Genomic DNA, 15397 nt, shown 5'->3' with positions numbered 1-15397 from the left:
CGGCAACTCTGTGCTTATGGGAGATTCATTCCTGCATATACGCACATTATATAAGAAGACTGCAATTTGATAAACCAACCCTCCTCTTTGAGAAGCAGAAAAAGAGCAAACTAAAGCCAAAGCAGGCAGAAGGAAGGAAATAATAAAGATTAGTACAAAAATATATAAAATAGAGACTTCTGGGAAGATGACGGAGAGGAAAGCAGCAGAGAAAACAACCTCTCTTTCGTTTAAACCTGGGGACATGCATGGTCACAGTGATGATATCAGCTGGCAACCCTGGAGGTCTCTGAAGAAAGACATGGCAGTGGAGGGGAGCAGCAGACATAGAGGACTGCACTGGCTGGTGGTGAGTGCAGTGGACTTAGTCCTCCTCCTGCAGGGAGACAATGATTAGCCAGGAGCAATTTTGGAATGAAGTGGGATAAACCCAGTACCCAGAACTGCTGCTGGCTTCCTCCAGAAATTCTCAGCTGTGTGCAGGCCTGTGGAAATTGCTTGGACTGCAGCAAGCCCAGTGAGTGTGGTTTCAAGGCAGGCCTGATGAGGGTATCCACTATTCTGCCATAAAGCAACTGCTGACTTGCTGAGACAGATTGGCATGATTCAGGAATCAGAGAGAATCCTGGAAGTGGAATTTTTTTTTCTCTTTCTCCTTCATTGTTTATTTATGAGTGTGAAAGTGGCTCCTTCTTTGTGAGTGTGATTCTGTTTTGTTCTTCCTTTTATCTCTGTTTTAGTCTTCTGCATCAATTTCCCCGAGTTTGTGTGATTCCCCTTTGTCCTCCAGTCTTATTTGTAATCTCTCTTCTTCCACTTCTCTATTTTCTCTTTAATTCATTTTAAATTTTAACCCCACAGGCAAAATAGACACATTACAGACTTACATATAATTATCTGGTTTGTTTTACATTTTGTTACATAATCACAAACCTAGTTCATATGGTTAAAGTTGCAAATTAAGGGCTAGCTCAGTTTGTTGTGTTCTAGGCTTTGTTTCATGTCATTGGTTCCACTATAGCCAAAATTGACATAATTGTTCTAACATCATCTCCAACAAACTGAAGAAGATCTTTTAACAGACTCAAAACCTAAAAAGTAGCTAGAACCTGGAAGATACTTCAGAGAAATAATCATCACCTGAGGGTCCTAAATACTACCAATTGAGCAACCCCGCATAGGCAACTTACAAGCCTCACTGCAGGAATTAAACTAACAAAAAGAGAGAAAATAAAATGAGAAGACCCTTAAGCAAAATGCAACCTCAGACATCTGGCAAATCCAGGGAATAATGAAGTAGGACAACCCAAAAGCCCCCCATCAAGCCTCTGAAATGGTAACAACAAAGCAACTGAATGAGCCTCTGGAAAGAATGAAATCAGAAATAATCTTTCGGATAACTACAGAGATTACCAAAATATATACCATGCTTAGTAATGTTAGAGCAGTCAGAGACAAAAAAAAAAAAAAAAAAAAGACAAGCTTAAGCAAATCATGGAAGTTCAGCATAGGAAACGAATGGGAAGGGGCTGGGAATTTAGCTCAGGGGCAAAAGTGCCTCCTGGCAAGCACGAGGTCATGAGTTTGATCCCCAGTACCCAAAAAATAAAAAAGCTTCTCTGGAAACAAATAGAATCCTAAAGCAGATTCAAGTAGATATTCAGAATAAAAACTCCATGAAGAGTATTCTAAGCAGATCAGCCCAATGTGAGGATAGGATCTCAAATATTGAAGACACTTGCATTAGTAACCAGGAAAAGAAACATTTCTCAAAAATAGCAAGGGATCATGAGAAATCAGTCCAGCAGCTTCTAGGTGATACAAACAAAAATAACTTAAGATTAATTGGAGTCAATGAACAAGCAGGAGATACCACAAATGACATTTTAAAGATGTTCACAGACATCATGACAAAACTTTCATGGTAGAGAAAAGGGATTTGACATACAGATAAATGAGGTATATAGAACACCACTGAGCAATGATCAAAAAAATGTAGGGGCTGGGGATTTAGCTCAGTGGCATAAGCATCTGCCTTGCAAGCAGGCAGTCATGAGTTCAATCCCTGGTACTGATAAAAAAGAAAAAGACAAAACAAAACAAAAAAATCTACAGCCAGGCATATCATAGTATAAGATTCTAGAAATTCTGAGAGTTCAATCCCCAGTACCACACACACAAAAAAAAGATTCCAGAAATTCAACACAAGAATAGAATCTTAAAATCTATTAGAGGAAAAAAAAAAAAAAAAAAAAACCAAATCTCCTATAAAGGAAAGCCCATCAGAATTACAGCTGACTTCTAAGCACAAACTCTCAAGTCAAGGAGAGCTTGGAGTGAAGTACTCCATGTTCTAAAGAAAAACAACTTTCAACCCAGATTGGTGTATCCCACAAAACTATCTTTCAAAACTGATGGAGAAATAAGATACTTCCATGACAAAGAACATCTGAGGAAATCTATGGCCACCAAACCAGCACTCCAGAATGTTCTGAAGGACATTCTACAAAGAAATAATAAGGACTACAACTCCATGAACCCCAACAGAAGGAATCCACCAGGAAGGGCAAACAATTAGAGGAAAAAGTGGGGGGTGGGCAACAACAATAAAATAACATGATAAGGATGTCAATATATAGCAGATAAAACCATCAATGTTAATGGTTTAAATTCAGTCAAAAGACAGACTAGCAGAATGGATCAAGAAGTAAGATCCAACAATATGCTGCATACAAAAAACATTTAATTAAAGAAGAAATTCATAGACTGAAAATTAAAGGATGGAAAACAATACTCCATGCAACAAGAATCCAAAGAAAAACAGGGGCAGCTATTCTATTTGCACATAAAATGAATTTCCAGCCAAGATTGACAAAGTCGCTACATCCTTGTAAAGGGGACAGTCCAAGAGGAGGAGATAGGAATCATAAATATGTATGCAACAAGTAGCAGTGCACCCCAGCATATGAAAAATTACTAATGGATATGAAAAATCAACTAAGCACTAATACAGTTGATTGGGAGACCTCAATATCTCACTGTCACAAAAAGATCAACTGGAAAAACAATCATGAAATATTAAAACTATATCAAACTTCTGAACAAGTGGACGTGGTAGTTGTCTATAGAGTATTCCACTCCACGACATCAGAATACACGTTCTTAGCTGCATATGGGACATTCTCCAAAACAGACCATATACTGGTTCATGGAACATGCTTAAGTAAATGCAAAGGAATTCAAATTATCCCATGCATATTACCAGACCACAGTGCAATGAAATTGGAAATCCATGCCAAAGGAAACTACATGAATTTCATAAACACATGGAAATTAAATAGCACCCTACTGAAAAACCAGTGGGTCTTAGATAAAATTGAAGAAAAAATTAGACAGTTTTCACATGTTGACAGTGATGACAGTTCAACATACTGGAGTTTGTCAGCCACAATGAAAGCAATCTTAAGAAGGAAACTTATAGTAGTAAATACCCGTATGAGGAAAACAGAGCAAGTGCATATAAATAACTTAATGTTGAGCCTCAAACTTCTAGAAAAAGAAGAGCAGACTAAACCAAAAGCTTGTACAAAGGAGAAAAGTATAAAGATCAGAACAGAAATTAACACACTGGAGACTACAAAACAATACAAGGAATCAATGAATTAGTTCTTTGAAAGAGTAAATAAAATTGACAAACCTTTAGCCAACCTTATCAAAAAAAGAGAGAAAAGACTCAAATCCCTGCAACTAGGAATGAAAGTGTGAAATTAAAAGACCCCGCAGAAATCCAGAAAATCATCTATACTTACTTTGAAAAGTTGTATTCTAAACAAGATGTAAAATACAGAAGAAATGGGCATATACCTAGATACAGATGAATTACCAAAGCTGAATCAAGAAGATATAAAAATCCTAAATAACCCAATACCAATAAATGAAATCAAAGATGTAATTAAAAATCTATCAACAAAAACCCAAGCCGTGATAGCTTCACTGCTGAATTCTACAAGAAATTTAGTGAAGGCCTATCACCACTTGTTCTCAAACTCTTTAATGAAACTGAAAGAGAAACAGCAAAACTCCCAATTCATTTCTGGAAGCAAGCATTACTCTGATTCCAAAACCAGAGAAGGACCCAACTAAGAAAGAGAATTACAGGCCAATCTCCCTAATGAACATTGGTGCAAAAATCCTCAATAAGATACTGGCAAATAAACTGCAGCAAATCAAGAAGATTATACACCATGATTAAGTGGGCTTCACCCCAGGAGTACCGAGATGGTTCAGCATACATAAATCCATAAATGTAATACAACATATTAACAAAGCCAAGGACAAAAATCCTATGGTCATCTTTACAGATGCAGAAAAAGCTTTTGACAAAGTCCAGCACCCATTCATGATAAAAATCCTTCAAAAAATTGCAACAGATGGTCCTTATCTCAATCTGATAAAAGCCATCTGTGACAAACCAACGGCAAACATCACACTAAATGAACAAAAACTGAAAGCTTTCATTCTAAAATCAGGAACAAGGCTGTCTACTATCTCCACTTTTATACAACATAGTCCTCAAAACTTTAGCTGGAGCAATTAGAAAAAATGAAATAAAAGAAATAAAGATAGGAAGAAGTTAAAGTATCATTATTTGCAGATGACATATACTCTACTTAGAAGATCCCAAAAACTCCACCAAAAGACTTCTACATTTAATAAGCATACTCAGTAACATAGCTGGTTACAAAGTCAACACTCAGAAGTCAGTGTCCTTCTTGTACACAAACTCACTGAGACAGAAATCAGGGAAACAGTACCTTTTGTGAAAGCATCCAAAAAAATGAAAAACCTAGGAGTCAATCTAACAAAAGTTGTAAAAGACCTCTACATTGAAAACTATAGTACTCTGAAAAAAGGAACCTGAAGAGGATATTAGAAAACAGATATCCCATGCTTTTGGGTACCAATATGTGAAAATGGCCATATTTCCAAAACTGTTATATAGATTCAGCTGTTATACAATCCAATCAAAATTCCAATAGCATATGTCACAGAATTAGAGAAAATAATCCTAAAATTCATCTGGAATCAGAAGAGACCTAGAATAGCAAAGGCAAACCTGGGCAACAAAGTCAAGATAGAGGGCATCACAGTCCCTGACTTGAAATTATACTATGAAGCTACTGTGATTTAAATAAAAAAAGTGTGGTACTGGCAAAAAAACAGAACCAAAGATCAATGGAACAGATTAGAAGATGCAGAAACAACTCCAGACACATTAAGCCACCTTATCTTTTTTTTATTACTTTATTTATTAATATTAAGAAGAAAAGGTAAAACAAATTTTCACAACAAAATAATGAAAAAGTAACAATTGTTAATAAATTATACAACATTATCTTTAGTCACTCAAGTACAAAACATGGGCATAAAAATTACTTCAATCAATATTAGCACAACCTTTCCTATTCAGTGAACTAAGTGACAAACTTGCACTTTTTTTCTTTTCCCTTCTATCCTTTCTCTTTTCCCCTATCTTAGTTTCTTCTTTTTATTGAACAGTTTCCTCCCATTTCACAGTGACTATTGTATATTTTGAACCTTAGGGTTTCACATATGTCACTGTGGTATGATGTTTTTCAATCCTTCTGGGAAGATACACAGAAGGGGAATACCTGGGTTGAATGGGACCTCTAATCCTAATTTTTTGAGGAATCTCCACACTGATTTCCACAGTGTTTATACTAATCTACTCTCTAACCAACAGTTGTAAAGGGTTTCTTTTTCCCTACAGAACCAAGAGCATTTTTTATTGGTTGATATATTTTTTTAAAAAATTAAATGATTTTTTAATGAATAAGGGAGAGGATGAGATAAAAGGGGGCATAACAACATAACAATACAGGTTAAAGCATAACACTTTCAGCAACCTAGTGCTTCACCACCAAATAACCCGACTTAATAGTAGTTACCATAGAGTCTTTTTCTTTGAAATATTTGAATATAACTTCATATGCTATAGCATCAAATATATCAAGACTGTGTAACATCATTCAAGTGGATGAAAGCATTGTAGAGTATTTAGAACCAGCTAACAGAAAAAAAATGATCAATGGTTTCAATATTATCTCTTTGCCTATAGCAATTTTGTTTATACTACCACATACGATAAAATCCAGCAAGTTACAACATAATAAAATCAATGAAGACAGAAGAACCATAGTGTGGTACGGCTTTAAGACAAGATGTTATTAAATCAGCACTAGCTGTTATTATGTCTTATTTTCTTCAAACTGGCTATTCATTGCATCACTGGCCATGATATCAAACAGCCCAGAATAAAGCCATTCCAAGTAATGAGTGACAATTTTATAAGGCTTCAAGGCCATATAGTGGGGAATCATGATTATCACGTACTTTTATATATTTGATTCATTTCCTACACTAGGGAAACTATTCAGAGTTCACAGATGCGAGTTTGATTTAGTTCACTTATAAGTATGGTTTCAAGCTGCGCCCATTTATTGATAAATACCTCAATGTGATCCTTCTTTATAGCTGAGTAGTACTCCATTACGTAGAAGTACCACAGCTTTTTTATCCATTCCTCAGTTGATGGACATTTGGGTTGTTTCCATGATCTAGCAATTACAAATTGCACTGCTATAAACATAGGTGTGCATATATCACTTTGGTATGAATGCTTTCAGTTCTTCTGGGAAGATGCCTAGTAGTGGAATAGCGGGAACAAATGGGACTTCCAATACCAGCTTTTTGAGAAATCTCCAGACTGACCTCCACAAAGGTTGTACCAATCTACACTCCTACCAACAGTGTAGGAGAGTTCCTTTTTCCCCACAGCCTCTCCAGCATTTGTTGTTGTTGGTTTTCTTGATCCTGGCCATTCTTTCAGGAGTGAGATGGTATCTCAGTGTGGTTTTAATTTGCATTTCCCTTAACCAATGATGATGAACATTTTTTCATGTATTTATTTGCCATTTGTATTTCTTCCTCTGAGAAGTGTGTATTCATCTCAGATGCCCATTTTTGGAATGGGTCTTTGAATTTGGGGGGTCTGATTATTTTTTAATTCTTTATATATTTTAGACAAAAGTCCTTTGTCTGAGGGGGAGTTCACTAAGATCTTTTCCCAGTTTGTGGGTTTTCTTTTCACTATGCTGGAGATTTTTTTTGACCTACAAAAACTTTTTAATAAGAGGTAGTCCCAATTATTGATTCTGGGAAGTATTTCCTGTGCAGTTTGAGTCCTGTTCATGAATTCTCTACCTACCCCTATGTTTTCAAGGTTTCCACCTAATTTGTCTTCCAATAGATTTAGTGTTTCTGTTTTAATATTCAGATCTTTAATCCATTTAGATTTTAATTTAGTACATGGTGATAGGCTTGGGTCGAGTTTTAGTTTTTGGCAAATGTAGAGCCAGTTTTTCCAACATCATTTATTAAAAAGACTGTCGTTCTTCCAATGAACCTGCTTGGCTCCTTTATCAAAGATAAGGTGGTTGAGTATGTTTGTAGTTGTGGTTGTATCTTCTAATCTATTCCATTGATCCTCTGCTCTGTTTTGATTCCAGTACCATGTTGATTTTACTACTGTTGCTTTGTAGTATAACTTCAAGTCAGGGATTGTGATGCCTCCTGCCTTGCCTTTGTTGCTTAAAATTGCCTTTGATATTCTAGGTCTCTTCTGGTTCCAGATGAACCTTAGGAGTGATTTCTCTAGATCTATAAGGTATGTTGATGGTATTTTTATTGGGATTGCATTGAATCTGTATAACAGTTTTGGGAGAATGGCCATTTTCACGTTTATTCTTCCTATCCATGAACATGGGATGTCTTTCCATTTTCTGAGATCATCTTCAATTTCTTCCTTTAGTGAATTATAATTTTCCCTGTATAGGTCTTTCACTTCTTTTGTGAGAGTAATTCCTAAATATTTCATTTTTTTTGGTTGCTAGTGTGAAGAGTGTGGCTTCTCTTATTTCTCTCTCTGTGATTTTGTTGTTAGTGTATAAGAATGCTATTGATTTCTGAGTATTGATTTTGTACCCAGCTACATTACTGAATTTATTTATTATATCTAAGAGTCTTTCAATGGAGTTTAGGGGGTCTTCCATGTAGAGTATCATGTCATCTGCAAATAATGACAATTTAACTTCTTCTTTTCCTATCTTTACCCCTTTTATTTTTCTCTCTTGTCTAATTGCTCTGGCTAGTACTTCCAGTACTATATTAAATAGAAGAGGTGATAAAGGACATCCTTGTCTTGTGCCTGATTTTAAAGTAAAGGCTTTCAATTTTTGGCCATTTAGTATGATACTGGCTGTTGGTTTGTCATAGACAGCCTTTATTATATTGAGGTAAAGACCATCTATTCCAATTTTCTGTAGAGTTCTTATCATGAAAGAATGTTGGACCTTATCGAAGGCTTTTTCTGCATCTATGGAAATGATCATGTGATTCTTACTTTTGGCTTTATTGATATGATGAATTACATTTATTGATTTACGTATGTTGAACCATCCCTGCATGCCTGGGATGAATCCCACTTGGTCATGGTGTATAATCTTCTTGATGATTTGCTGCATCCTGTTTGCCAATATTTTATTGAGGATTTTTGCATCTGTGTTCATTAGGGAGATTGGTCTGTAATTCTCTTTTTCAGTTGGGTCTTTCCCGGGTTTTAGTACTAGAGTAATATTTGCTTCCAGGAATGACTTGGGAAGAATTGCTTCCCTTTCAATTTCATTGAAGAGTTTAAGGAGTATCGGTATTAGGTCTTGTTTGTATTTCTTGTAGAATTCTGCAGTAAATCCATCTGGGCCTGGGCTTTTCTTTGTAGGTAAGGAATTAATTACATGTTCAATTTCATTGATAGAGATTGGGTTATTCAGCAGTTTTATATCCTCTTGATCTAGCTTTGGTACTTCATATGTTTCTAAGAATCTGTCTATTTCTCATGTGTTATCAAACTTTTGAGAGTAGAGGTTTTTGAAATAGGTGTTGATGATCTTCTGTATTTCTATTGAGTCTGTAGTGACTTCACCTTTTTCATTTCTAATTGCATGGATTTGAGCTCTTCCTTCCCTTCTTTTAATAAGGTTGGCTAGAGGCTTATTGATTTTATTTATTCTTTCAAAGAACCAACTTTTTGATTCGTTAATTCTTTGGATTATTTTCTCAGTCTCTATTGCGTTGATTTCTGCTCTGATTTTTATAATTTCCTCTCTTCTTTTGGCTTTGGGCTTAACTTGCTCTTCTTTTTCTAGCTGTTTGAGGTGTAGCATCATGTTATTTATTTGTATTCATTCTGTTTTCCTGATGTGGGAACTCAGTGCAATAAATTTTCCTCTGAGACAGCTTTCATTGCATCCCATAGATTCCGGTAAGTTGTATCTGTATTTTCATTTGTTTGTAGGTATTGCTTAATTTCTTTTTTAATTTCCTCTGTGACCCACTGATTACTCAGGAGTGTGTTATTCAGTTTCCATGTGTTTGTGGGATTTTTGCAATATCTTTTATCGTTGATTACTAATTTCATGGCGCTATGGTCCAATAGCATGCAAGGGATAATTTCAACCCTTTTGTATTTATTTAAATATGTTCTGTGAATTAATATATGATCTATTTTAGAGAATAACCCATGTACTGCTGAGAAGAATGTGTATTCTGTTGTTGTTGGGTGGAATACTCTGTATATATCTATTAAGTCCATTTGTTCACAGGTGCAGTTCAGTTCTTTTATTTCTTTATTGATTTTCTTTTTGGTTGATCTGTCCATTGGTGTCAGTGGTGTGTTAAGATCTCCTGTGAGAATTGTATTACTACTGATTTGGTTTTTCATTTCTATTAGTACTTGTTTTATATAACTGGGTGCTCTGGAGTTTGGTGCATATATATTTGAGATAGTTGTATCTTCCTCTTGGAGTTTTCCCCTAACCAGTATGTAGTGACCTTCTTTATCCTTTCTAATCATTATTGGCTTAAAGTTGACTTTGTCTGCAAACAGAATAGCTACCCCAGCTTTTTTTGGGGTTCCTGTTGCATGGAATGTTGTTTTCCATCCTTTGACTTTGAGTCTGTGAATATCCTTTTGAGTTAAGTGGGTTTCTTGTAAACAGCATATGGTTGGATTTTGTTTCTTGATCCATTCTGCCAGTCTGATTCTTTTAATTGGTGTATTGAGACCATTTACATTAATAGTAAGAACTGTTATAAATTGGTTTATTGTTGACATATTATCTTTCTGGTGTTGCATGTTTATCTTTCTGCTCTGTTCAACTGTCTGCTTTGTTTAGTGGTTTTTTCCTAAATGTATCTAGGCTGTCTTTCAGTATTCTTTGCAGGGTTGGCTTGGTGATCATGAAGTTTTTCAGCTGATCTTTGTCATGGAAGTATCGTATTTCTCCATCAAATTTGAAGGACAGTTTTGCAGGGTACATCAGCCTAGGTTGAAAATCATTTTCTTTTAGGATCTGAGATACATCACTCCATGCTCTTCTTGACTTTATTGTTTGTGCTGAGAAGTCTGCTGTAATTCTGATAGGTTTTCCTTTATAGGTGATCTGTCTTTTCTCTCTGACAGCCTTTAATATTCTATTCTTTTGTTCAATTTCTGAGATGGTCATTATTATATGTCTGGGTGTAGATTTATTTTGGTTGTGACCATTTGGAGATCTATATGCTTCATTGATCTTGATATCAGTTTCCAATCTCATGTTTGGGAAATTTTCAGCTATTACTTCTCTAAATATCCTCTTGACATCCTTTATGTTGTCCCCTTCTTTTTCATTTATCCCTATCAGTCTTATGTTGTTTCTCTTTGTGTCATCCTGTAGGTGTTGAATTGTTATTTCCTGATTTCTTGTTATTTTTAAAAGATCTTTTCTTTCCTGTTCACTTGTTGCAATCTTGTCTTCGAGGTCTGAGATTCTATCTTCACATTCATTGAGGCGGTTTTTACAACTTTCAATGGAGTTTTTGATTTCCTGTATATCTCTTTGCATCTGTTTTATGTATTCTGTTTGCTTCCTATACTGTTCATCCAGGGATTCTATCCTTCCGTTTAGTTCCTCTAATTTTTTAACTGCCTCTTCTTTAGCTATGTTTAGCATCTGCTTCATTTCTTTTATCAATTCTTTCATCTGAGAGAATATTTCTAGTTTGAATTCCTTCAGGGCTTCCCATACTTGCTTCTTTATTTCGGTTACCATTATTTCGGGTATTTCAGTCATGTGGCATGTTTTTTTTTCTATGCACATGGCTCCTGGGCTTTCTTGGGATGGGCTGGATGTTTGAGATTGCATTTTAGACTTTTGTTTTGTCATTTTCCTGTATTTGGAAGCTTCAAGTGTTGTTCCAGGTGTGGGAGAGAGATCCACCAGCCTGGGTTGGGGTACCCTGCGATGGCCCCACTCACTGGACCCAGCAGAAAACTATGGCCTGCTCCTCAGGCCAGGAAGAGTGTCTCAGGCTGGGCGGAGCTCCCAGCCCCTGCTGCCACAGCCTCTGATCTGGCCTGGTCCCCGGGTCTGGTAGAGACCTGGCCTGGGTCCCCAGGTCACGGCGAAAGTTCCCACAGGCTGGGCAGAGCTCCCAGCCACTGATGTTACTCTTACCCTTCCAGTCTAGTCTCTGGTCTGGTGGGGAGCCCCTCTGGTCCCCCAAGTCAGGGAGAAAGTTCCTGCAAGCCACCTTATCTTTGACAAAAGTGCCAAACACATTCACTGGAAGAAAGCCACTTTAATAAATGGTGCTGGAAGAACTGGCTCTACACATACCGAAGATTAAAACTGGACCTGTATCTTTTACCATGTACTAAGCTAAAATCAGAATGGATCAAAGATTTTAATAGTAAATCAGAAACATTACATCTGCTGGAAGATAGAATAGGTAAAATTCTTGAAGACATTGGTGTAGGTAAAGACTATGTACTGAAATGCTTTTGCACAGCAAGAAAAACCACCAACAGAGTAGAGAAAACCCACAACATGGGAGAAAATGTTTGCCAGTTTTCCTCTGGCAAAAGATTACTATCAAGAGCATATAAAAAACTCAAAAAAAATCAGTCCTCCCAGATTTAAAGACCCAATCCAAAAATGGGCATCTGAGATGAATACATACTTCTCAGATGAAAAACGAACAATAAATAAATACATGAAAAAATGCTCAACATCAGTGGTCATTCAAATGTTTCAAATTAAAACAACACTGAGATTCTACCTAATCCCAGAAAGAATGGCTACTATCAAGAAATTAAGGAATAACAAATGCTGGAGGAGCTGTGGAGGAAAAGGAACCCTTCTCCACTGTTGGTGGGAATGCAGACTGGCAACCACCGTGGAAATTCCTTAGAAAACTAGGACTACAACTTCCATTCAACTCAGCTATTCCCCTTCTGGATATCATTCCAAAGGAATTAAAAACATCACCACAGCGATATATGTGCATTTGTGTCTATAGCAGCACAATTTGTAATAGCCATACCTTGGAAATGCCCATCAACTGAGTAATGGATAAAAAAGATGTGGTATTTTTTCTACAATGGAGTACTACTCAGCCATAAATAAGAACAGACTGGTTAATTTTATATGTAAGTGGATGCAACCTGAGAACATATTCATTAATGAAATAAATAAGACATAAATACTGTATTTCATTAGTATGAGAAGCTGAAAGAAACAACATGTTTGTATGTATATGTATATAAAAGAAATAGTTAAAATCGTTATACTACTGATTTTTCTGAGTTCACTAAAGAGAAAGATTTGTGCTGGTATTGTTCAGACAATTGAATGCAGATGTCTTATGCTCTGGGTGAATGATGTTTGGGGATGACAGTACGCAATGTATGTACCATGGTTGTTCCTTGATTGACATGTTTGAAATTTTGTGTAGTTTTTTTTTTCTTCTTTTTCTTTTTTTTCTTTTTATTCTTGAAATAAAATGTATTTGGGAAAAAATATGTAAAATAAACAACATAAAGACCAACAAAACCTAAAATAGATTCTTGAAAAGATCAACAAAATTGACAAACCTTTAGGCCAAGAGAGAGAATTCAAAGTAATGAAATGTGGAATGAAAGAAGGGGTGTCACTATCCAGCTTGTGGAAATCAGGAGGTGGCAGGAAAGACCACAAATAACTGCACACCAACTAATTAGACATAAAGCCACAGAAAGGCCCAGATCTCTAAGACAGGATGCAGACGAAAGAAAAAAGATGCAGAAGAAAGAGATGGAAATAGTCCTTTAAAAACACAAAGAATTCCCAGGTTCAGTGGACTTCAGTGGATTTCTCCAAACATTCAAAAAAGTGATAAGTCTTTGCAAAGTTCCCAAACATGCAAGAGAGGGAGATGTTGTTCAATAGGAGATATTGTCCCAATTTATTCTGAGAGGCCAGCATTACCCTGATGCTAAAATGCAAAATTATAAGAAAACTGCTGGTCAGTAGCTCTGTTGAATAGACATGTACTCTCAGCAAAACAGCAAGCCAACTCAAGCCAACTCCAATAACACTAAGAAAAGTCAGATACCATGATCTGGTTATTATCCCAGGAAAGAGAAGTCCATTTAGCACTCCAAATTGCTTAATGTATGTACTATATTAAGATAATAAAATATAAAAACCATTAATCTATATCATTAATATATACTAATAAAGATGTAGAAGAAAATTTAAAAGGACTGGGTGTAGCTCAGTGTTACAGTCCTTGCCTAGTGTGCTTGAGGCCCTCGGTTTAATCCCCAGTAATGTAATTATAGACATAATAATAATAATAATAATAATAACACTTATATGTACTTTTTCTTAGTGGTTTCAGCACTTACACTCCCTGCTCTGATGAAAACATACTGTTATTAATAGAAAAAAGGTTTGGGCAGTAATCTTTGGGGAATCCTTCAAATATATGTTGGGGAAATTAAATAAGGACTAAAATGAGAAATCAAAGCTGTATTGATTATCTCATAATTTAAAGTAAAAAGAATGGGAAATAAGTTATATACATTTTACTTTATGCATTTTAGTTAAAATAAATAGCTATATAATATGGACAATGTAACAAAGTTTATAATGATGTTTAACTTTTATAAAACAAAGTATCTTTACCCTCACACTGAGATATTTCTGAATCAAAACCCCTGATATTTTTGTCCCACTCAAAAACTAAATGTCTTATAAGACAAGACAAGTTAAATTTAAAAGACCCTCATAATTTCTAGATTCTAAGATTCCATTTTTCTAGCACTTTGTTCAGTGTGTTACCCAAAATGAGCCCTAAAAAAAAAAGCAAACTATAACAAAATAAACCACACTGTCTTAGTCCTTTTAACTTAATCTTCTAACTCACCATTTTGCTTCACAATGACACTTATGCACTTGCTAATAAAAAATGTTTTTAACTACTACTTTGGAACCAAATATTAAATTCTTTGACTACTTTGCAACAGGGGTTTCACATTTCTCTCCACTGCTTTTTTAATGTCTTAACAGATGGAAGTATTCTACTTCTACTACCAATTCCCCTTTGCACTGGGGATTAGTTGGTGTTTACCAAAATGGGGGATATATTTTCACCTTATCAAAATCAAAATCTGAAACCAAAAGCAAGTTCGTTGACCTTCAATTAAACAACTGGATCACAAGAGGGACCAGGGTTATTTTTATTGATTTTTCATTATACAATGCTAACGTAAACCTGTTTTGCATCATTAGGTAAGTGACTGAAAACTTCTGTGTTAATATGTGAAATTTAAAAACCATGCAGAGGCCTCACTGAGGTTTTCAATTTGTGCATAGCTGTGCTGATATTAAATCATAAGCTGTAAAATAAATATAATGTTCTTAAGATAAATATTATGTAGTTCTACCAGAAACAAGGGCTGGGGATGGAGCTCAATAGTTGCCTGCCATACACAGGTCCTGGGTTCAATTTCCAGTACCACAGACAATGGTGATGATGATGAAAAAGAAAGTAAAGCACCACCACATTCATTGTCTAGTTAACTCAGAATATATTTAGGAACATAGAGAATTACAATGTTAATTTTATATTGCTTAGTCTTTTTTTATGGTACATGGGGATTGAACCCAGGCCTGTACCCCCAGCACTTCTTTAATTTTTATTTTGAAACAGCATTTTGCTAAGTTGCCATCCATGCTGGGCCCAAGCTTGTGATCCTCCTGCTTCAACCTCCCAGAGTGCTCGGATTACAGATGTGCTGTTCTCCATCTAACAGTTCTGTTTGTCACTGGGGCTTTGTGTGGGGTTTTTTTTTCAGTACCAATAAATACTTATTTATTTATCTATTTATTTTTTGAGATAGGGTTTTACTATGTAGTGCAGGCTGGCCTTGAACTCTAGGCACTCTTCTAGTCTC

The 15397-nt window shown here is 35.8% G+C and overlaps 1 protein-coding gene across 1 annotated transcript in view; it reads left to right on the top strand.

The window, feature by feature from the left end:
* The window catches only part of Pkd2l2 (polycystin 2 like 2, transient receptor potential cation channel), a 56740-nt gene that overhangs the window by 7694 nt on the left and 33649 nt on the right, over positions 1–15397 (top strand). Inside the window, exon 5 of the mRNA XM_023561615.2 lies at positions 14511–14732. Coding sequence (XP_023417383.1) covers positions 14511–14732 — 222 coding nt within the window. The remainder of the gene's footprint in view (positions 1–14510; positions 14733–15397) is intronic.

The sequence above is a fragment of the Cavia porcellus genome, unplaced genomic scaffold (assembly GCF_034190915.1).
Source record: "Cavia porcellus strain 051 isolate PalLab524CR breed Dunkin Hartley unplaced genomic scaffold, mCavPor4.1 scaffold_2, whole genome shotgun sequence".
Classification (NCBI taxonomy): domain Eukaryota; kingdom Metazoa; phylum Chordata; class Mammalia; order Rodentia; family Caviidae; genus Cavia; species Cavia porcellus.
The sequence above is the reverse complement of the archived record's forward strand: the minus strand, read 5'-3'. Positions and strand labels throughout refer to the sequence as shown.